We start from the raw sequence: 24,135 nt of genomic DNA, 5'->3' as shown, positions 1-24,135 counted from the left end.
AGAATGTGTACTGAACTTGATGATAAGGGTTTCTTTTTGTATGAAATACTTGCTATAGTACTCATGCTAAGGTTTTTACTTATTTCATTCAAACATCTCATGAGATGCAGACACGTTTGGCTTGGATTGCCTTCGTTTTTTGGTTCCTCAGCGATGTGGCTGCTTCAATCTTCTTGGAACCGCTCTGTGGAAACCATATCGCACTCAAAATCAGCGGCGGGTATAATGCCGAATTTCATTATTCTGCCTGGATGGCAGCTGTAAACAATAAGACACATTTTATCTGCGGCGGCACGCTGATTCATAAGCGTTTGTACATTTCAACGGAACAAGATTAATTAATAATACAAATATTGCTTTCTTAGGATTCGTTTTAACAGCTGCGCATTGCATACATGGCCAGGACGTCCTGTGAGTATAATTGGATTTACTGTGAAATTAAGATAATTCTCATTCCCGACGTAACAGATCGGTTGGTTTGGGTGCCTACCATAAGAGTCATCCTGAAGTTCGGAGAGACGTCATAGAAAAACTAATGTTCGACGGGCGTTCTTCTTTTGAAAATGACATTGGCCTGCTCAAGCTGTCCAGCAACGTAATCTTTAATGGCACGTGATTGATTAATTCGACCGCCCAGGAAGTGTTATAAACCATAAATTACTATTTCCAGCCCATATTCGTCCAATCTGCATCGTTTTGAACCAGAGTCTGGTCAACCAAATGCGCAACGTGTCGACCTTCAAAGCCTTTGGATGGGGATTCTTACGCGGACGCAAAGAAACCGATATTCTTCAGACCATCACCCTTAATAATTTTGATCGAAAAAAGTGCGAAGTGGACTTGTCAGTTTATCTCAGTGAGAAACAGCTATGCGCTGGTGTACCTTTCGGAGACACCTGTGAAGGCGATTCTGGTGGTCCCCTGACAAACAATGTGAATATTAGCGAACTCGGCAATCGGGAAGTTCAGTTCGGGATCATCAGCGCTGGCAAAATTACCTGCGATGGACTGGGAATGTATGTCGATGTGATGAGCTATGCGGACTGGATTAAGACGACAATAGAGAGGCATTATACCGAGGATGAACCACAGTCATCACTCGTCCCCAAAATTAAACCCCAGCAGCAGGATGTGTTTTTGTACAACGACTGTGGCGGCGCCAACATTGCTGCGAATTTGGAGGCAGATATTTATGGACTCAATTTGCGGGCTCAGGGCATCTTCATAACACACCGTGCGTATTTCTGCATTCTTAGAAAGCAAAATGTTTGGCAATAACGATAATAATATTTTCCAGAGTTCGTGTTAACCAATGCAGAACGCTTGCCAAGGAACCTATCAAACTTGTAGGTGCTCTCGGAATGGTACACTTTAAATCGAAACTAACGATGTATTTGAGTTAACCAACAGGAAGGTATATGTGAAGGGAAGGACGAAATTCTACGAGGGGTATAGTGTGCTCAGCGTCTTACCGAACGATCAAAATGATGTAGCGTTGCTTAAGCTTAATCGCCCCGTGACGACCCGTGGAAGCCCAGGTAACTTTTGATATTCATAGTTTATTTCGATCACTAAACTCTGGCTTCGCAGCCGGAATGAAACCCATATGTATGCTGGCGAATGTAGTAGACCAACAGAGGGCCGCGTCTACTCCACCCTTCACCATGTTCTTCGATGCGCCCACTCATAGACGCATATATGATGTCAGTGTGGCCCTTGGAAACCCTCAGCAATGCTCAGAAAGAATCCAGAGACGAGTAGAGTGGAATAAACTGTGCGTCGAACCTCCTAACGGAATGAGCCGCATTGGAAGCGGTAGCTACATACTGGGGAAGAAGGTAACGAACTCGGGGAAGATAATGTTGGTTCTGTTTGGTATCGTCAGTGATTCTTCAAATGGTCTGTACGTCTTCACAAACGTTATGAAGTTATCGGAATGGATTGCAAATGCGATTAGGATTAACTAATTTTAGAGATCAACTCGATATGCGCTAGCCGAACATATGATCCATAAATTATATAAATAATAAATGCATTGTAATTAAAAGCGACAGTTCATTTTGGATGTACTTAACTTTATTTATATGTACTTAATGCGTATATTTAATTTGATTAAATACAGTGACTATGTTTCTTTGCACATTTACGATAAGACAATGCGAAAACATTATGTATGCACGTACCTAACTGCAAAGCTTGCTATATAATTTTTAATTTTGTGTGATTTGTGTGGCTTGGATTTGTTTCTCGTTCTCGTTGCAAGAGCATTAATGCCTATTCAAAATATTTACAATTCACTAAGTTGTGGAATCATGCGTTCTGCGTTTTGTGGTAAAGCTTGCGCACCTGGAAACGCAGCTGCAGCGCAACTGCGTTATGGCAAAATCGAAACTAAGGAGAGGAATGTAATGGAAACAAGAGTGCACAGATAAGGTCAATTGAGGTCAACAGAGGTCAATTGGCTGCTTTTTAAACAAGGGTCAGCTTGGAATAATTCATTTAAGCACATTATGTATGGAAAAACCAAACAATTTTTGTGATTATTTTTAAAACTGTGGAGCGTTATGCATTCTTATCTTTAATAGACCAACGATCCAATTGACACACTTAATATTTTGTTTGTGTGGGACGAAACGGAGTGGGGGTAGAACTTAAGACGAGCATTAAATAATCGGATGTGTGTTTTGAGCTTTAGTGCTTCGGATCCTTGTTGTAGTCCACATAGACGCGTACCACCTCCCCGGAATACTTGCGCTGCGAGGGCATGAAGTAGAAGTCGGGCGTATCGGATCCACCGTTTTGTCGCGGATCGTCACGCGACCGGTCGTAGCCGGAGTCCCGATCGCGGTCCTGGCGCTGGCGCCGCTCCTCCTCCCTCTCTCGCTCGCGCTCCCTATCCCGGCTTCCTTGGCGCGCGGCCCGCCTGTCGTGGGTGTAATAACCCGAGGGCTGCATGCTGGCCGGGCTCTGCTGGTACTGATGCGCCTGCCGCGGCAGGGAGTAGGCTCGCTCCGCATAGGAGCCCCGGGAATAGGGTGCTCCTCCGACGCTGCTCTCCTGGGTGACACGTCCGTTGCTCCGACTGCCGTTGCCATTGGAACTTTTGCCCTGGCCGTTCGGACTCTCGTAGTACATCTGTGACTTGCTGGTGGGCGAATGGGACATGGGAAGTGTCGTCTGTTGGCTGCTCGTGGTCGACTGATGGCGGTTGCGAGCCTTCTCCTTGCCCGAGCTGCTGTTCGTAATGTTCTTCTCCTCCGTTTCGCCATAAGGGTCAAAGGCATAGTTGGTGTTGGAGGCGAACTCCTTCCAGGGTGAGTTTTGGATAAGTTTCTCCTGCAAGTACAATGAGATTTTAGCGTGATTTAGTTGAAATTTCGGTGGGTTTCCATCAAGTAACTCAGCCAGTCAGCAATTGGTGTGGGAATTTCGGAATCGTTGGGTGAACCATGTACAACGCAGACAACAACATTTTATCATGAAATCTTTATCGAAAAATAATAGGGGTTCTTAGCTGTTCTGCATAGGTGCCATCGTTTAATCCGAAAATAAAATCCTAAAACCAAGATGCAGGAGGAGATTCTTTCAAAACAGAGTGTATGGTTAATATACGGTGAAGTGTTCTAGGGATCTAGCAGAGGATTTAGAGAGCAGAGTAGGGTTTCAAAGATTCCAATTGCCCAACATTTTTGGGGTCTTTCATAGCACATATCAAATGCTGACTGGTCAAGAGAACCCGCACACAAATGAAGGGAAATGCAAATAGATGTTAATTAGATAGAACTGGAAACACAGAAATGGGTTAAGTAACAGTCGCAGGAAGAGAAGCAGTTCTGAGATTACCGTCCAGAGAGGCGGGGTGGTGGGTTAGGTGACAAGGTTAATACAACAACAGATACCACAGAAAATAAATAGTTTCAAATTACCGATTTAGTTATTGAATTTTGATAAACGCGGCACCTACGCAGACGCAGATACAGTACATGATCAAGAGGTTTCCGGTACTTAAACTAACTACAAGATGGGTTCGGTTCGGTTCGGATTAACACGTAAATGCGCTTAAGGTAGTTGTAGCTGACGCTCGGTTTACAGGTGGATCGGGCAGTAGGGCAGTATGTCTAGGGCGTACATGTGATCTGATCTGATCTGATCTGAATTTAATTTGTAGAGTGAGTCTTTTATAGATCGCTAGAGGGCTGATAGTAGCGCTGGTGCTGTCGCTGTTGGTACATGCGCCACTCTTCGGGAATTACGTAAACCAGCTTTGAACGACACGGTTTCAATGGGGAAAGATTAATAAGAAAGGAATGAAAGACGCCAATTCGACACTGAGAAGTAAAATCTTAAACTTACTGTCCGCAACTATCGATTTTCTCTGTGTCGAAGAGGCTTATGCTGACCTTTTATGATCACTCATCACACATAACACTCACCTTCGTGTTCTTGCTCTTTCGCGATGTCTTCCAAATGGTGCAGAAGGCCTGGATCAAAGCGATGAGCACCAGGGCCGCAATCAGTCCCAGGACGATGTACAAACGTGTCTCGGAAAGATCGAAGAAGGAGAGCAGAGTCTCCTTGTCATTGGGCTCCGAGGAGCTCTTGTCTACACGAGAAACACAGTAGGTTAGCTTATGGGAGCATTGTATTGCACGCTTCAGATCTTACATTCCAATGCCTCAAAGTCCAAGAACTGAGGATCCACCGTTAGAGAGCCCACTCGACCGGTGGCAACCTGATCCTTCAGAGCCGAACGAATTACATCGGCGTTCTTCTGGGCTGCTGCTTCGCTGGTTTTGTCCACCTCGTTGGTCTCTAAGGCATGCTTCTTCTCCACATCCGCCTTGTCGAACATGGCCTGGACCTTGGCCACCATGGTGCTGCCCTCCCTGAAAAAACGTAAACCAATTAATCAACTTCTACTTTATGTATTATATTGATAATACTTACTTCTCAAAGCCCAGAATCTCTGTTTTATAGTAACCAGTCAAAGGACTTAGAATACCATTGAATGAATCCGAAATAGTTGCCGCCAGATTGTTGAACTCCACGGTTCCCGGCTTTGGCGCCTCATAGGATTCGCCCAGGTTCATCAGCTTAACGGCCACGGCGTAAACAAGACGGCTTGGAGCCGGAGTGCTGGTGCCCACAAAGACGGACTCCAGTTCTATTAAAGATCAGAATTAGTATAGCCATCTTTGTATCTTAATGGATCCCTTACCCTTGCCACAGGACTTAATGCAGACGCGCTGAGAAGAGATTGGAGGAACCTGCTCGTGTTTGCGGATCTTCTTGTTTACCACATTGAATGCACCGCCCAGAACCGGGAAGAATAGATAGAGGCAGTGGTCGTCCGTGAAGGACAAGTCCTGTTCGTCATTGCTGACCCGCTTGCGATTGAACTCCAGAATGGTCACACCCTTCTCAATGCGTCCTGATGCATTGTAGATGTCCTGGCGATCATCGAGTTTCGGCGGAGCGTAGCCTAGCACCCAGGTGTCCATGAGGAAGGGTCTTCCGCTGCGTCCGTCCACCCAGCCAATGATCGCATCAGTCTGCGACATACGCTGATCATCGCTGAAACCGATTCCCGTCCAGGTCTGCGTGTTCGACGTTTCAATGTGCCAACGCATCTCGTCACCCTTTCCGACCGTCTCCCAACTGGCGTAGTACTCGCAGGTGTGCTCCTGGGGAGAGCAGTTGGACGGATACTTCCAATGACCATAGCAATCGTTATCCAGCACATTGGTGCCCAGATCGTTACGGTCTGTGCTCGTGGCTGACTTTTCTTTTTCTGTTCAAGCAACGGTACAAGTTAGAAAAAATGCAATTATATCTTATATGTTAAAATTTTACTTACCGAAGAAATTGATCTGTGTGACTCCCCGCTGCATTTGGTGTCCGTGATATTTTAGTTCATCCTGCTGATAGAAGTTTTTGACAGTTGCGGTCTGCGTTTCCAGCCCAGAGGCTGGCACATGCACATATGCTTCCGGCTCCTGACCCTTGGCCCAAATCACATGGGTGAGCGCATCGTCTAGAGTGTGGTCGGTGGGCTCATTCGCAACCAGTTTTTTGCGGAAGATTATCGTGGTCACGCCATTCTCCTCAAAGCCCGTTCCCAAGGCCAGGTTTGACTTGCCGCCGAAGAACTCGTCGGGGTGGGGCGTCGAGCGATCACGGCTGTAGTAGTCACCCACTCTGCTGGCCATTCCTCGGGCTGCTCCGATCACGATGTCCGTGCAGTCCATTCCATTGAAATCATGTCGTGGTGTGTAGGGGTTTAGACGGTATTTGGGTGAGTCTGTAAATCAATGAAGGATAATAGATTAATAGATCCGGAGATCATTGATATGTTCGATCCTTACCAGCTTCACGACGTTGGCGATCTGACTTGGTGCTAACGCGATATGAAACACTTGTAGAAACTGAAGAGACACCCTTTTTGGCAAAATCTCCTGCAACTCTCTTGGATTTTGAACTCTGGGCCTCCGGCTCGGACTTCGGTTCCGGTTCGCTCTTGGGTTCCGGCTCGCTTGTTGGTTCCGGTTCGCTTGTGGGTTCTGGTTCACTTGTTGGTTCAGGTTCGCTCTTGGGTTCTGGTCCACTCTTTGGTTCAGGCTCGCTTTTAGGTTCAGTTTCGCTCTTAGGTTCCGGTTCGCTCTTAGGTTCAGGTTCGCTTTTAGGTTCAGGTTCACTCTTGGGTTCCGGTTCGCTCTTGGTCTCCGGTTCGCTCTTGGGCTCAGGCTCGCTCTTGGGTTCCGGTTCGCTCTTAGGCTCAGGCTCACTTTGTGGCTCTGGTGCGGCCCTAAGCTCGGCTAATCGCTTAGGCTCCGGTTCACTTTTGGGTTCGGGCTCACTTTTAGGCTCCGGCTCGCTCCTAGGTTCTGGTTCGCTTTGAGGTTCGGGCTCACTCTTGGGCTCCGGTTCACTCTTGGGCTCCGGTTCACTCTTGGGTTCGGGTTCACTCTTAGGCTCTGGCTCGCTCTTGGGCTCTGGTTCGCTCTTGGGTTCCGGTTCACTCTTCGGTTCAGGTTCGCTTTTAGGTTCTGGTTCGCTTTTAGGTTCCGGTTCGCTCTTAGGTTCAGGTTCGCTTTTAGGTTCGGGTTCACTCTTGGGTTCCGGTTCGCTCTTGGGCTCCGGTTCGCTCTTGGGTTCCGGAGCAGAGGCTTCCAATGTTGTGGTCAGATCTCCGATGTCCCGTATCAGCGGGAAGTTCTTGCACTCCGGTGTCATTCCACGTGGTCTCCAGCCCAGGCCGACCCAAGATGTACCATTGACCTTAAGTACCATCTCGATCTCCTTCTGTTCTTCAAGCAGCCTCCAGTAGACGTGGTAGTCAGGTGAGAGCTCCTTTTTGGAATACGAGGAGAGGTCGAGGCTTGTGCTCTTGTATGGCGACCGTTTGTTGCATCCAATACCGAACCAGCCGAAGTTGCAGTAGCATTGTTTCTTAGGCAGCGAGGTTCCACCCAGTTCCACGCACTTGCCCTGGACGCCGCAATCGGAGTCGGCAGAGCACTCATCCTTGTATTGGCACTGCGGGCCATAGAAGTTCTTGTCGCACTTGCACCGCGAGGGGAAGTATTTGCCATTGCCTGAACAGGTCTCCTTGAAGTCCTTTCGCAACTTGATGTCCACATCGGCGCAGGACCAGAAGCGATAGCTGGTGGTCCATTCATCTGCCTGCCGAAGCAGCCGCAGAGTGCAGTTATAGCATTCAAAGTCGTTCGGAATCGTTACTTGGTAAGACTGGGCACTATAAAGAGGAAGGTCATCTAATATCCCATAATAAATAATCCTCCGGATAATACTTACGTGACATCAGTGCTCACAAACTCGGAGTTATTTACATGTGGCGTTAGGTCCAGTACAGGTCGATCGAGAGCATCCAAAAGTTGCAAACGAAAACCGCCCTGGAAAAGTGGATGATAATTATTAATATGGTTGCGCCAAAACAATGACTGAGAACTTGTGATGCGGTGTCGTGCAGTCAGGCCGCAAACATGGGAATCTCGAGTCTCGGGGCTTGACTTTGACTGCGTGCATGTGAGGCAATCGTTCGAGGATGAATTCTCGGCTAATTAGCCGTTGCAGATGGAATAGGAACCCCAAGGGGGCGTGTCTGCTCCCATTGCCGCAGATCCATCTTACCTTGTGCGCATAGGCCAAATGCCAGGTGACGTTGAACTGCGTGCCGGAGAGCAACGATGTGCGGATGGAGCCTGAAATTAGGAAACCAGAGCGTGTTCAGTGAGCCGGTGATTACATGTGACAGTTGTCGAGTCGTCCACGGCCATCTATTTGCCCAGATCCCGTCACATAGATAATTTAATCCACTCCCCTTGGTATCGAACTGGTTCTGCATTGAAAGGCATCGAGTACACCTGCATCTTGTGTACCCAAACTCCCTCAGCAAATTGTGCATGACAGCCCAGCTGACGAGCTGGAATGCCAGTATACACCAGATAGATATATGCACCCATATGTGCATAGACCCAGCCCCAACATCTTTGTGAGCCTGCCCAGACAAATTTCATACTCGTCTGTTGCATAAGAGCCATGCGGTAATCTTCGCTGACCAGCTGTGAAAAAGTAGAGGATGAATGGGGCTCTTTAAGAGGGCCAGGCCTGCACTAGTAAAAAATAGTACTAGCCTACAGTTTTTCATCCATAAAACCGAAGGAATATTAATGAAATTCAGTGCGCATTCCCGCAGTTTTCAATGGAACTCTTGAGGAAGAACACTGCTTATTCGTTGCGTTAGAGCTATCCTACAGATACCTTACTGACCAACTTCATAAACATTTTTCTCTGTGTCCAGATGGACATGAGGAGCTATCAATGCCCAGCTCGCACATCGTTTGGCAGCCAATACACGGCGATCGAGTCGCTAATTGAGGCCATTAAACGTTTATAGCGAAGCTCGATCTCTGAAAGCGAAAGAAGGAGTGTCACTTCTCCGATGTCCCCGCGTTTGTCTTGGCCAATAAGGAAGCTGAAAATTATGATTACTGCTGCTGGCACGAGATCGCGCAGCCAGGTTAGCCAAACTCAAGGAGGCTGGGAACATAAAAACGGCTGACCACTTGAATCACTCGATAGCTGTTCAATGGTCGTGCGGCTGGCAGTTGGTCATCCCAATATGGGCATAAAACGACATTTGAAGCGATGGACATGACGCCAAGTGGTTTTGTCTAACCCACGATTGAAAGCTCCTCTGAAAAGCACATTTTCTGTGTTCCTTTTTCAGGGTATTGGATGGTTCTGACTCTATATCGAAACCAGCTACGCCATTTGTGGGTCACTGGAAGCTCGTTCTTGGCAACAAAACTCTTGGTTTCTATTGCGCAACCAGCGGAGGAAATCAGCTCCACTCAGCTGGAAACCAACTGGGCTTCCCTTGTTGGTTTTCTGGGCCACTGGGAAATGCAAATCAGTTTGAATCGAATGCGGATCAGTGCATTCTCAACATTTGATTGCACCTGACGGGCCGCAGACCTCACACAGCTTCCCATAACTCAGCCCGATTTCGCTTTGTTTTGCTTCGAAACGGAAAGCGGCCAAACCAGATCGAGAAATGGGTTAAGCGACTATCGGTGGATAAATCAAGTGTTCCCCTTAATAAATCGAAACAACAGACAAATTATGCTCGAAAAGGGGCGGCAAGCCATAGCTGCTCGGACGCTCGGACCTGTATCCGAATCCGAATCGGAATCGCATCTGAATCCATGCACCAAATTAGCAGGTGTTTTTCGGTTACTTTTTCGTTTCCCATGGTTCGAACCGATCATTCGAAGCTGCCTGGTTAATATTTTGTACGCCTTTTCGTGTTTCGTTTCTACTCCGTCATATTTCCCATGAGCAGGCCCGCGAAAGTTGTTCACCTTTGCGTTTTGTTTTTGGAGGCTGTTCAAATTTTGTATCTGTGTGCTGGTTGAGCTTGAACTCGCCGGCGACGTCTGGCCATTTCGAAAGTCCGTCCCGCTCGGCCGTTGGATTCAAATCGGTCGGGGCCGCCTTGACTGACCGCCCCATCTCCGGCGGAGATGCGCGTGAAATCGGTTTATAATTGATTGGAAACTTGGCTGATTTGATCATAAACTGAATTCCATCGATCGACGGAGGGAGGGGCTGTCGAGCTTAGTGCTGATTGAATTTCGGCGGCGTAATAATGGTGTTTTTATTGGAAATAATATAATTATCATATTTATATCTTACCACTAACGGTTGGCCAAATCCTTTGCTTAGATCTGCGCCAATATAGAAAGCTAAAAAGAGTAGCAGTTTTCTGGAACTCATCACTCTGGACTTGGGTGGATTAGAATCCGGTGGGTATTTTTTAATGGGTGGCATTACATCATGCTCTCCCCCATCCGCTTCCTAGCGCTGCTCCCCCCGCAGGCAATTTGCTGTTGTTGATAGAAGAATGTTCGCTTGCATGCATTCTAATTGCATGGGGCCAACTACAGGAGCAAGTGAGCAGAAACTAAGAAATCAACAGCCAAATATGGTCGCCGCCTCTCACGAAGCCGCAAACAAAGACTTCCGCCTTGCGGACACTGTACTATACAGGGTGCACTGCGAAAGGTTGACAAATACACTGCCAGACAGCGTTTGCCTCGGCTAACGAAGCGTTGCGCTTGCGCCGCGGAGGGCAATAAATTTCAGCATTTCTTGCCGCCAAAAAGGGGGAGGGGCGTGCGCAGTGGCATAAGTAACGTGCCATAAAATTCATTTCGCTTTGGCAACCCTACACAGGCAGTTGGTTGCCACCGTTCGACTGCCGCAAACAAAGCTGACCAAGTGGCTGACGTCTGGGCACGTCTACGGCAGCTCCTGAAGTTGCACGGAGCACAAAACCTAAGTCTTATCCGGAATAGATTGATTCGATTTAAGTAAATGAAATCGCCCTAAAATCCAATAATAACCAGGCGTTTTTTTGCTCTGTGCACCATTTGCATTCCCTGTGCTGTAGCTACTGGTACTGTGGTCAAGGAGTTTCGCTTTAGTTAATTGCTCGTGACGTTGTCTCGGCCAGCCCCTTAGGAGGCCTCCGACCGACCCGCTCCGATCCAACCCAATCCAATCCATTGCGATCCGATCCACTGCTCCACACTTGGCCCCACAGTCCACTCCACTTGCCGGTTGGTATTTATGGCCCCACATGCACTGGGGTGCAGATACATTGCAGTGTGTGAGCTCGTTCTGTGCTCGTGGAGCTGGAGCTACTTATGCATTCCCCAGCAATATTACGTATACGTAGCGATGTCCGTGTCGACGGCTTAAATGTCATTTATGACCGGCGCTCTCATTGATATTCTGAATGGTTCACAATGCGACATTTCGCTGCAGGATTTAGCCTAAAATATGAGCTCGACCGCAGTTTGCAGTGATAAATGGGCATCGGTTTCTGTCGCGAGTCTCGACAACTGCGATGATAAATCTCTTTCGGAGCTTATTGAATGTTGCTCAAGTCGGTGGCTGCGGTTGCTGCGATTGCGGCTGACTAATTGACATTTGCATTGAGCTGATTGCTCTTCTAATTATCGGAACCGATGTTGTGTCAACTCCATTGGATGGCTAGATGGCTGGATTGCCGGATTGCCTAACCGATGCTCGCTGGCTGGCATCTGCCGACATGTGACACAAGAGGCGACCACAACTTGACCTCCATTCCAGCGCACTCAGCACGCCAGCAGACAATTACAAGCCATGAAGAAGAAACATAGAAACATGAAAACAAAGCCAAATCAAAACAAATCGTGTGCCAGCAGACACTGAGACAAAGGCTGTGGAAAAGAGTGTCAAACACGAACAAATTGAGATGGATTAGATTTGAGAGGCTGCAATGGATTCGAGAGGGGCCGGCGCAATGCAAACAAGATGCAAGACGCTGCGCAGAGGTCAGCAGTCAGTCAGTCGGTCCCCATTCCAATCCCTGCGTTTTTGTAGGCCAGTGAACCAGTTGCAAGTCGCCGATGATGATGGTGATAGAAAGGGCAGCAGCAGCAAAACAACCTCAGCCCCATTTGGTTGTCACTGTCGGTTGCAGATACATCTGCATGCAGCGACCCATCTGCAGATAGATCGTGGAACTAGATGAACTAGGTATTAAACATTTAAAGCAGTTGTATTTGGATACATTACTGTAAATTGCAAATTTGTATGCTGATCCTTCCTTATGAAAGTTATTCTATCTACCACCATCGATAAAGTTGTCAACATGCCGTAATCGCGGATGGTGGCCGGAATAAGTCGCCCCGGCGACTTCTGTGTGCCGTAATGCACAAGTGAAAGTTTTTCACTTGCAGCATGTTGCATTCCACTTTGCCTCTCGTCGGCGCATACATCATCATCAAGGCGGCCAGTGAGCTGGAGCGGCCCAAACCGCAGTTGCAGTTGCAGTTGCCATGGCTAAGACCTGCTTTTTGGCCAGCTCGAGACGCGTTTGGCAAGCTGCAGCAAACAGAAATCAGCGAACAGCAGCCGCAGGCGAAGGCAAAAGTTGTCATGCCCCAAAATGGGTTAAACGTGCCGCCGTTGCCCACGTTGCGTATACGCAATGTGTGCGCGTATATATAATTAAAAAAGCGGGCAAAACAAAGCGAAATGAAACTGCAAACGAAATTGAAAACGAAAACAAAAATATGGGCAAAAGAGCTGCGCACAAAAATGTCGCTCAACGGGTTGTACACTCTGCAGTACAGAATGTATGCACATTATTCGAGTGTGTGAGCCATACTTTATGGACATATCCATGGAAATTGATTTGGCATTTTGATGCGGCACACGTGTTCCAGCCGCCAGTTGCCAGTTGCCAATTACCGACCAACTCAAGGCAATTGTCGGCTCCGAGTGTCTATAATTGATATGCAAACAGTATCGATGGGACTATCCCAAAAACACACACACGCCGAAAAAGAGAGAAGAAAAACCCCCAGCCCCCTTGAAATCAAAGGTGTTATTTCAATTTATTTTCGAAAGTGCATAAGAGCTCGAAGACCCAACGATCATATCATAATCGTAATGCTCATAATTTGCGTGACCCAATTTCTTTGCCCGCTCCACAGTGGATCCCCACTCACCTGCGAGCAAGTGAATGGCGGTCGAGTTGTTTCTTCCCGCTCGCGATATGCAAATTAATTGGTAACACTTTGCAGCAGAGTTAACAATAACAACAGCCAGCTGCATTGAGCAACATGTATGGCATATAAGTATAACAATAACAATAACAACGGAGCATAAGCATATGCATATGCACATTATGCAAGCGAGTGCAGAAGCAAAAGTTTTCAGTTTTCAGCCGCATACTGCACGTCTCTGAATTATGAATACATTTAGCCAGCGTACAGTGCGTTTCACAGGTGTAAGTCATTAGCAGCCTCGCTCGAGTGACATGAATCGATATCATTTCCATGGATTCAAGGCCTCAGCTGGTGGAGCACTTTGGTTTTGATACCATCTTAACATGCATCCAGTTTTCGATCAGCTGTATATACTTGTATTGTTATTTAAGGCATATGCTGCACAGCATTTCCGATCCATATCTTACTTAAGATTATGAAACGCACTGTTTTCCTACAGCAGTATGTGTGAATTGAACGTGCTTGACCAATTACAGTCGGCAAACAAAGCGCACATAACCAGCCGTAATAAGCCATAATATTATATTCAAAGCGTGCCTGGCAGACGAGCTAGTAAGCCAACAAAAGTTGGCCAACAATTGGCAATTGGGAAATGCACTTTCTGAGCATCTGGGCCCGATTCAGGTGTCTTATTTCCCACGAACTACGTTTTAATCACTTTTTATCGAGCTCATATAAGTTACCTGTATTGCAGCTTTGATGAAGTGATAAATATTTGTGTTTCGAATTAATGAAATAATTTTCGTGCCACATTTCTATGAATTTAGCACGGATTAACACATTCCAACTTATTTTTAGATTTATTAGATTTGCAGTAACAGACAGTTCGACTTATCTAAAGTATAGTGTTATAAGAGCAAAGCTTTTTAAAACGAAATACCACCAATTGAAGTGGATTTTCTAATTATTTATCAGTGTACTTTTACCCCCTTTTTGGATATCCAAAATCCAGGTCACTTTCCTAGCAAACAAAACTCCCCGGAAAACACTCACCTTTCGGCATGCCACATGGCGCCTTCGTTCGCGCATTGTCCAAAAAGTCCAGGTTGAATTTGCGGGCAGGTGGATAGGTGAGGGCCACATGGGCCTCCGATCCCAGGTATCCGAGGTAGCAGCACCAGGTGGCGAGCAGCAGCAGGGCTCTTGCGGTCCAGGCGAATGGCGAATGTCTTGTGCTTTGTATAGACATTTTTTATAATTTATTTCTTTACAATTTTCTGCGATTGTCGGGGAGTTTCCTTTCGCATTAGCACCGCTCGGCGTGTTTATTGAAGCGCTTCTCTTTCTCTTCTTTTGTGCAATTGATTTTTACGGGGATTTTGGCGGTGTTTTGGAAATTATATAATTAATTTCGCCACAAATTGGACGCACATCTCAGCCGGCAACGGCTGACTCTGAAGGAGGGAAATAAACAGATATAGACAGATATTTATTAGCCAAGAATTGCAAAACTTTTGGGGACTGGAGCTGAATTATCTGGCAGATGAATCTGTGAAAATGATTTCTTGCATTGGCCCAAACAATGACAAGGAAATTTCCCACAGGTCCATTAAAGTTACTTTTCGCCGAAAGTGTCGAAAGATGCATACGTTTCTCTTTTATTTTCTCGCAGATTTCCAGTGTGACAGGCAGATACATCGAAGTGATCCTCGTGAAGTGCGGTTCAATGCTCGATCGGAATTAATATGTGGATATGTGTGGCTGTCCGACGCCTTCGACAGCGAGTGAAATCGAAGGTCTTGCCGCGTTCAACAAACTAATCAAAGCCAATGACAGCTGCCCCCAAAGCCGAGCCGAGCTCCAAAACTATGAGATACTTAGATACTTAGCTGCTTGGGCATTGCTCTTGGCGTTTCTACAGACAAAGTCCGCCAAAAAAGCTTGTCTAATGAAACGACATAAATCAGGGGACCGAGCTACCTGCTGTGGGATTGGTTTTATTTTTTCCTCGTGTGGCCCCCGGACTAAACGACAACAAATGGCGTTGAAATGGGCGTAAAAATGTGGCACGCTGGGGCCAATTGTTTGGATATGGAAAATGGTGCCACAGTTTTGACAAGCAAATTGCATGCTGCATGAAATCTCTGTTTTCTTGCCCCAAGATAAATCAACGACAATTGGTGTTAGTTGGTCTCGGGGCCTGGCCGATTGGCGAATATCTCCACGAATCTCCGCAATTGGGAACGGACAGCCTCTCCAGCTCGACCACCGCTCCACTCCGTCCGCCGTGCTCCACTTTTCCCAGTGACATCCCAGTTCAGTTAAGCAGCGGTGGCACCCAGTAATCACCGACTCATTGTCCAATGCCAGACCCCCAGAAATATCTGCTCAAGATGTATACATCCATATATATATAAACATTTTTATAAGCCATAACGGTGCCGCAACGACTTCCGAGGCGGCAGCTGACGCTTTGGGTGACCGCCTCGTTTGGTTTTGATTACTCTAGACCAAGCGAACCTGGCCAACAACTGTCTGGCATTGAGAGCAGCGGCACAATGGTAACAACATCAGCAACATCGACTGTGACGACCACATGGCTTGACATTGAAGTCGCCAAGCAAAACAAAATCGAAAAGCATGTAAAAAATGTTAATTAAGACTCGGCGCACACGAGCAAATGGAGTCGCATAAGTCGAGTATCTGGAGCAGACTGTGCAACTGGGCTAGAACTATGCGTTGAAGTACTAATTGGTAATTCGATGTCACACATAAATCTTATTTCGTATATATCTGATGAGCAAGCCAATGTAATTATAGCTCTGATAAAATTAAGTTGGTTAAAACATATCTCATAAAACATAGTTACGAGATAAATGTAAGTACTATCCGCACAGCTTAACTTTAATCTCATTTTAGTTCATTAGCTAATGATAAGTAATCTCCGCAATCAGAAATTTGTCATGACCATCTTAAAGTTTGACCCGCTTGGTGTTGAAATCGATCCGCGCTCTTTGTGCAATCCAATCTTCCCACATTTGAGGCAAAAGCAGACCAGTAAGTAAACTAATGGCGCCCAGCTGGAGACGCCGCTGCCAAGAAAAGTGGGCAACTCCGGGCTGGAAAACTGCGTGATGCCGAGCCAACTGACGGCTGGCCGGGCTGTCATGAGTTGGCCAAATCCGAGGTTCGTTACCCAACTGACTAAGGGAAATCGCTTGAGCCTGGAGTGGAAGTTAGAGCCACTTAAGGGGCTCAGGTGAGCAATTACTTTAATTGAATTGCCTCTCGAGTGCTTTGCATTTCCACTAATTAGAACTGAGATGTAATTAACGAGCCGCTTGGCCGCAGAGCAAATGCCAAAGCGAAAGAGATTCGAATGCAATTCACACGCCATTAAATTGAAGTCTTCAACGCGACTCAAGGCGAGACACTTCGGATGAAAAGAACACTTGACTCGGTTTCTACGACATATCGATTATGGCCAACCGAGCTGCGGACATAAACATTTGGCCACGCTACTCATGTTCGATTCACGGCGACAGCGAGTGGAAAAAATGCAGTCCAACTGGTTACGAAATATTCGAAAAGCTCATTCATGTTGGTCTTTAGATACGATTTTCAAAATACGCCAGCCACCGACGCTTGTATCTGAGTGCTGTAAATGTATCTGTGACTGAGTCGCCGTTGGTGTGAGTGTAGCTGGGCACCGGAAACCGGTTGCTGGCCCCAAAACAAAATATAGTCAACTATTAATGGATCGGCGATAAGTCGACGCTATCGGACCCCGGCCAAAGTCGGACTCTGGGGCGGCAAGTGTATCGCCTATGGCCGCTCCCAATAGACCCGAAATAAGAGCCCCCGATCTGCGGCACACTCTTGGCCAAATTCACTCCACTCGAATTATGCGCGAGCGCTCCATTTCCAGCCAGCCAAATTAGAGAATAACATGGCAGCCAGCAATTCGGCTGGATAAGTACAAAATGGCTAAGTAAAAGAGCCGAAATTGATTTTAAATGGGACCGAGTTGGCCATTGGCGATTGTGTAACCACTTAACAGCCGAGGGAGCGGGTAACAAGGAAGACAACATCGCACAGATTCGACAAACACATAACAGGCAGTAACAATTAAGTCAAGAGAGCTTGCTCTCAAGAATACAATCTCAAAACACTTTACCCAAGACACCACATAAAAACTTAATATGTACTATAGTTATAATAGACCCAAAGAAATTAATTTGCTGAATAGTTATAGTTATCAATAAAATGAGGAATCCATTCCGAAAATGATTAGCACGCTGACTTTCGAATCGGACCGCACCACCCGGCGTATGGGTGATGTGTGGATTTTGGCCAGCGGCTGCTAACGGTCCATGTGACTGGCTACTCGATGGCAGCCACTCAGATCTGGCGGCTGTATGGTGCGAAAATCAGCTCGTCATGATGGTTATGCGAGTGCTGTTTCTTGTGCTGTTTGAGTTAAACATATCGTGTTTGGATTTCTATTTGCGCGAAATTTCTCAACTTTAATGTCACGCACCACGAATCCGCCACCGAACTTGGACGAGGAGTCGTCGTCGATAATATGTGATTGACAAACATGTGTGCCAAGTTGGCTCATTGTAATTACCTGAGTGCACAGAGAGAAATATTTCGCTAAAAGTGGTGCCATTGATCCGAGTAAATGCTTTTAAAGCAAGTTACTCTATTAAATTGCTACATATATGCATATAAAGAGAAGTATAGACTCCTCATATCAAATTAAAAGTGCTAATGCTCATTAATCAATTCCATTGGCGGAGTCCACAAAGCGGTGACATCTTCGGTTCGCAGTGAAAGTTGATTTAGTCGAATCCAAGTTTTTCATTGACTTGTGTTTATTTTCTATTTCACTTTCGATTTCGACTCGGATGCCGCGGAATGCAACTGAAGAAAAGCAAACACAAGCACCGCGCAAGCAAACAAACCGTCACTTTCGATGGTTTTCTATCAATTATGAAAATTAAGCCATCACCAAGTTGACAAATGATACCAACTTTGGCTCTGTCAAATACATGTATACCATTTTAGACCCCCACATTTCCTATACGTTGACATCGCGGCCAATTTCCGCTGATTAGCATAGTGGAACCGTGTAATCCCGTCCAACTGGTGCAGCCAGTTTGTCTCCGAGGGTCTTTCGCCTTCGGTTTTCGGAATAAGTATATCCGAAATTAAATAATTCCATAGTTGGGCTCTGGATTTCTTCAACTTTCACAAGAACGAGCTACACGGGTTCCGAGGATCGGGGTCACCTGTGGGGTCAGGGTGAATCCAAGGGTTAAGCCGCGGCCAACAAGCGAACAAACAAACAACAAGCGTTTATTTGCTGTCGCTTTATGGCCATTAAACTTGATCTCTAAACTGGCGAGAGCCATCCAAAGTACTTGTATCCGCAGCCGTAGCAAACTTTGACTATAAGATCGTATTTCAAACTGCCAGCACCGAGATTAAATGATGGCCGTTTCGGCTGAGTGGGCCTTTGTTATTAGAAGGCAGACGGGCCAAGAGATGCAGGAAAATCGCTGACAGCTTTATTATGTTTGTTTTTGTTTGCCCCTCACTTAGACGGATTTACCCACAAAGCAATTCAGATCTAAATAATACTTATTATTATCAATGATAATTTGTGTATAAAAAGAAGAATTTACAATTCCTATATCAAGTAGGTTTGTACTTCTTTGTTGGGCTTTTTAATAGGTATAAACTTCCCCAAGTCATTATTACTTTTAGAGCTTCGCTACAGAATGTATGATATCAACAGCTGCTGGCCAATTATTTATAATATTTTTTAATAAAAAGTTACTTTATTTGGTTGTAAAATGACATTAAATCGCTAAAGCGAGGGAATTGCCTACCGACTGCCTTTTGCACTAGCTAAAATTAAATTCACGACTTTACGTGGGCCATCAAAATTGATTCGATCGACTCGTAAATCGTATTTATAAACATTAAATCATTCAGACCGCCCTTCTCGCGGCTTCACTTTTGTGCAAATTCATCGCAGCGATTGGCGTCAGACGATCGCAATGACATCCCCGATTCACAATCGCAGTCGCATCCACCTGTTAATTTATTAATGAGTTGCAGAAACCGGTTCGAGGTTTACATAAATACCCGTGTATAATCTTTACAAAATTTGCCCGCAAGTCGTTAACGGCAAATGCTTCAAAACTCTCTTTTCTTGCTGAATCGCGAGAATAACTTTCGCAAAAAATCGATACGAAAAATTAATTTTCAGCTGAGGCATTTGTGTGTCATTTGGGGCGTGCTGGCCGAGTTTTATGAGTGCGCGAGCAATTGGCCAGCATAAGAAATTAGCATTAAAATCTAAGGTCAGTCCGCGAACGCCTTACGCATTCCAAAGTCAATTAAAGCCAGCTGTATGCGAGCCGTGTTTGTTTGATTTTGTTACGGTCATTTTGCGTAATCCGATGTGCTATTATGACCGTTTACACGGACTGCTTACAGAAATGCGCGGCATTGAACGGCGCGCGGCTCAACTGGCGATCCACATGGGCCCAATACAAAAGACTTAGGCAACGAACGCGCAGCATCTCGACAGCTGGGGCAGCGTAAACAAAATGATAAAAACAATAAAAAATTCAACTAACTGCCATTATAAACCATTTGGCAAATGAATGCGAAATATTCGCTATAAAACTGGCACACATATATGGATATGGTATATGGTATGGCCGAAACTGTTCAGGTTCGTTTCGAACAAGTGTACAAATTACCAATTGGTTTTTGTCCGACTTTGACAGTTCACATTACTTCTGAAGAGTCAAGATGCGCTCCAAGGTTCCCCCACCTGTGCCGTGTATATGTTGTTACCAACCAGTTTGTTTAGCCGAGTGGACCCCACCCACCTCCTCGCCATCGAAACGACCATTAGACAAACCTGCCCGACGTCAACGACGGCGAATCAGATTCTGATTCTGGTTTCGTTTGCCCTCGCGCATTCTCACTTTTTGATTTTTCGTTCGGTTCTTTGTTTTGGCCGATGGTGTTTTTGTTTTAAGCTGTTACTTTTCGGGGCTTATTGGCATTTTTTGTTTATTGGGCCATGGAATTCGCAGCGTGTAAGTATGTTAATAATAGCGCTTGATGCGAGTGCCAGCATATACGCTTTTAATGCCCCCAAAAATAGTATGGGGGACGAGGCTCAGGGAGAACCTGCGTGGTGTGAGTAGCCTGCCACAATCTCACACAGACTTGGCCGGGCTCATGTGCCTGTGTTAGACGTTAGATGTTGGTGGATGCCATCCGGTTTTGGCCTTTGCAGCTGCCAATGCTGCTCGGCTGCATTCCGGGCATGACTAAGAGAGCCGCGAGTCGCGGGAGTTATTACCCTCAAGGTCGCTTCTGGCTAGGCTTCTGTTTCTCCGGCGGTCCAATCTCGGCATGACACGGCACTGTGTGGTCAAATCGATAGTGCGCATAAAAAATAGTACTCAGCAAGGTGATCATCATGGTTGGAAGAGTGAATGTCGAAGAGGTTTATCTTAAATATGCGTTAATTTCTAAACTATGTACTTCCTTTAAAATATTCCAAGTTCTTGTGTTGATTGTTTGAGATCCCTTAGCAGCATATCATACGTAGGTAATATGATCAGTGTTCAGCCAAGTAAAAACCATACGACTTAACTAATAGAAACCAATAACACTGATTTTTCTCCATGTATAGTACACCCAGCTTTATGCCTGATTGGCTTAGAGGGTCAGCCATTAGCCGGGAACTTAGCTAAGCGGCTTAAATGGAATGGAGACAAGCAGTTATCGAGGTGATGAAAACAAAGGAGAATTAATTAGATTCCGCTGCTGGATAAGGTAGACTAATGAAAGCTAAAAAGTCGAAGTCGCCAACGGAGTTCGGAATACAGGTGACTCAGAGCGAGTTCGACGTTTCTTTTTATTTGCCTGTGATTAATGGACTTACAGAACGTATACGCGATTTCAGCGTTCATGCCATTCTTGGCCGACTCGCCCGGAATTGGTTTTTAGAAGTGATCTCATCTGCCGCCGCAGCTTCGGTTCTGGCAACCCACATCGATCTCCGCGGAACAATCCCAAAAAGCAGCTGTCAGCTGCCAAATGCTAATATGCACACGCCACAGTGTGTGCGTATCATATCAAATCGAATGGAATCGATAGGAGTCGAGTGTGTCTATAATTACACAGGCTTCGTGGCGAATTTCACTTTTTTCCCTTCTTCCGCTGCGACATGTGCAGGGAATTCCAAAATAAGCGCCCGTTTGCATTGCCAATTCAGCGAGCATTCCTGCTGCTTCTCTTTCTTGGTCTTCCTGCAAGGTACATATCCACATAAATACGCTTCGAGAAAATGCTTACCACTTAATGGGTTAAGCTTAAAATATTAGCAAGGCTTTATCATTTAAAAGATTGTCTTCAAAACAACATCCCCTATTTAAAATGCATACATATTGAGCCCATGGCCTACTGATCCATCCTATATCATTTTTCAAAATATGCTTGTATAAATGCATTCGAGTTCGAGGAGGATGCATTCCAAGGAAACTCACCTGAAGGAGGAGAACGAACTGGCAAATGCCAGTTAAGATGTGGGCGGCGATAAGTTACGAAAAACGCAGGCGCACTGCACCGCAAGATCCCAACCCGAATCGGAATCCAAAGCTAATCAAAAGTTGCAACACGCACGCGCTGCGTCGAGGGGCAACGGGGCGGATGGCTGATGGCGGATGGCGGATGAGGGTGGTGGAGAGCACGACACACGACGATCAAAGTCAAAACAATGCAGCCGCGGCACTTTAAACTCTTTTTTATTTGGTTTGTTCAGCGTTCTCCGCTGGGGATGCACACCGCGCAGTTGCAATTCCAATTGCAGCGGATTGCACCCACAGGTAGGTACGAGTAGTGAGTACTTTACACACGGCGTTTGCCTTTGTGTGGGAGGTGATGTGTTAATCAATCAACGAGCGCGAATCGAAGGTACACTATTTGCCACATTGATTTGCTTACTTCTGGCGGATTTGTTCGTCTGTTACGATGTGTTTTTGATTTCTCGTATTTTGTTGCAACGGCTGTACGTGACTGCCGCGCACTTGCACAACGACCACAAAAATCCAGGGGATCCACGCTCCGGAAGGCACGAAAAATGCGACGACACCGCAAAGCGCAGCAGGAAATCGCAGATTCAAGCGCACCACACGTCCGCACTCCAGTGCGTCTCGATCGAAACTGAGGTTTGGATCGGATGGGAGCGGATTGCAGGTGAGCCCCGAGCTCAGCGCTCTCACCTGAATGGTATTTTTGTTGATTTGGTCTTTTTACATTTTGTATAATTTTAAATAAATAAATGCTGGGACGAACATGAATAATTAATTACATGGTAGCTTAGTGTGTAATAATGTGATTTTAATTTATTTAAAAATGTAGAGAAAAACAAGACCGCTTCAAATTGTTACTTTTTTTGTTTAAAAGCATACAATATTTTTTCACTCTGCACTGCGATCGTTTCTCACCAGATCTGGCAACACCGCGATTTCAGGTCCCCAACGTCGCTGATTTGCTTTGAAATCATAACCATTTCAAAGAAATTAGTGATTTCTTTTAAATATGTATTTTTAATTTTCAAACTATTCTGTCAATTGACTGTCAGTTGCCCCACACGATGCTCTCGATCCAGTCCGTGTAGAGGTGGACTTTGGTATAGACACTCGGGAGTCCTTGGGAGCCACAAACTAATCCATATGAGACAATACCGATGACCTGCTTCAGGCACGGATAGAGCGGATGCTGGACGAATATGGGTCCGCCGGAGTCGCCGTTGCAGGTGTCCGCTTGGCTGGACATGGAGCCGGCACAGAACTGGGTGCGTGTGTCGATGCTGAAACGCAGGCGCTTCTGGCACACCTCGTTGCTGAATCGCTGAAGGTTGACCTTTAGCAGGTGCGAGGACTTCACACCGTCCGCGGTAAATCCCCAGCCGGCGGCTGTGACCTGCTGAACATCGTTGCCGCTGTCTGGCGGAAGGCAAACCGCCGCCACATGGTCGTTAAACTTGGCCTCCCGATCTAGTTCCACCAGGGCGATATCGTTTTTAAAGCCCTGCTCTTCGTCTTCGGTATCATATCCGGGGTGGACTACATAGTTGACAACCCGAAAGTCCTGAACCAGAGCATCATCGTTGGTGCTGTTGTAGTCCAGCTCCCCCAGGCGAACTACAAATTTAGGCGAATCAAAGTTTGGGTCCAGTCGCTCGGCCTTCGATCTGACAATTGGAAGTACACAGATGGAAGGAGTATCAATCAAGAGAATCCCAAACCACTTACTCATCCGTCTCCAGGCAATGCGCTGCGGTCAGTACGAATTTGGGATGCACCACGGATCCACCACAATCCCAATTGATGTCCGACTTGTACTTGTTGGGCCGATAAGTGCCGATTAGGGCCATGAAGGGGAACTCTTTACCGGATGCCTTTGTGCCGCCCACGATGAAGGGCGTGGACTGGCAGGCGGATCTCACCTGGTTGTACTGCTTGCATTCTGAAAAATGTGAATATTCAAATGCCATAAATTGAAGGGAATTGTTGCAGTCACTCCTCACGCTTCTCAAAGGGTCTCGTCTGTTCGGCTGGCTTCAGATTCTGGTGATCCAGCGGTATGGGACAGCAGACAATGTCGTTGAACTCGTCGCAGTACTTGACTTCGGCTCCGATGAGGTGCTGGTTGTAGAATATCACCGGACAGTCGGAGGGAGTCAGCTCCTTGCACTCGCCCGTTCCATTGTCGCAGTACTCGGCCACCACGCTGACTGAAGCAATCAGCAACAGGCTCTGGATTCCGGAAAGCGCATACATCGCAGTGCTTTGCGATTACAACTGAGAACGCCGCTCGGGGTGGACAAGATCAACAACAGGTTATCTTCGAAGAGCTTTAAGCTCGGCTTATTAAGCCAAGCTTTTGATCGTAAAGCTGAAGGGGGGGACTTGGGCCGACAGCTGTGAATCCCACTGATAACAGTCGC

At 46.4% G+C, this 24,135-nt stretch overlaps 3 protein-coding genes across 4 annotated transcripts; 1 reads left to right on the top strand and 2 right to left on the bottom strand.

Annotated features, from left to right (window-relative positions):
* Positions 1 to 104: 104 nt before the first annotated feature.
* LOC6615623 (prostasin) lies at positions 105 to 2,149 on the top strand. Its single transcript, XM_032714929.1, has 7 exons — positions 105 to 309; positions 366 to 411; positions 469 to 608; positions 671 to 1,234; positions 1,298 to 1,346; positions 1,411 to 1,538; positions 1,591 to 2,149. Exons 1-7 carry the CDS (start codon positions 105 to 107, stop codon positions 1,965 to 1,967), a joined length of 1,509 nt encoding a protein of 502 aa, XP_032570820.1. The 3' UTR covers positions 1,968 to 2,149.
* LOC6615622 lies at positions 2,055 to 22,342 on the bottom strand. Of its 2 annotated transcripts, XR_004361320.1 has the most exons (12): positions 21,671 to 22,342; positions 14,139 to 14,539; positions 8,152 to 8,222; positions 7,816 to 7,913; positions 6,366 to 7,756; positions 5,858 to 6,301; positions 5,219 to 5,791; positions 4,948 to 5,164; positions 4,666 to 4,886; positions 4,434 to 4,603; positions 3,927 to 4,262; positions 3,247 to 3,336 (listed from the first exon to the last, which is right to left on the bottom strand). XR_004361320.1 is itself a non-coding variant. In XM_032714928.1 (11 exons), the coding sequence occupies exons 2-11, from the start codon at positions 14,332 to 14,334 to the stop codon at positions 2,692 to 2,694; spliced, it is 4,026 nt and encodes a 1,341-aa protein (XP_032570819.1). In that variant the 5' UTR covers positions 14,335 to 14,539; positions 21,671 to 22,342; the 3' UTR covers positions 2,055 to 2,691. The 2 variants fall into 2 exon arrangements, 1 of the variants encoding a protein (XP_032570819.1); XM_032714928.1 differs by lacking the exon at positions 3,927 to 4,262 and having other exon boundaries at positions 2,055 to 3,336.
* A 370-nt stretch (positions 22,343 to 22,712) lies between these two features.
* On the bottom strand, positions 22,713 to 24,003 carry LOC6615621 (serine protease snake). The gene is made up of 3 exons (XM_002039959.2): positions 23,716 to 24,003; positions 23,441 to 23,654; positions 22,713 to 23,379 (listed from the first exon to the last, which is right to left on the bottom strand). Exons 1-3 carry the CDS (start codon positions 23,966 to 23,968, stop codon positions 22,764 to 22,766), a joined length of 1,083 nt encoding a protein of 360 aa, XP_002039995.1. The 5' UTR covers positions 23,969 to 24,003; the 3' UTR covers positions 22,713 to 22,763.
* Between the last annotated feature and the right edge of the window lie 132 nt (positions 24,004 to 24,135).

The sequence above is a fragment of the Drosophila sechellia genome, chromosome 2R (genome assembly GCF_004382195.2).
Source record: "Drosophila sechellia strain sech25 chromosome 2R, ASM438219v1, whole genome shotgun sequence".
Classification (NCBI taxonomy): domain Eukaryota; kingdom Metazoa; phylum Arthropoda; class Insecta; order Diptera; family Drosophilidae; genus Drosophila; species Drosophila sechellia.
This window is presented reverse-complemented; position numbering and strand designations above follow the sequence as displayed.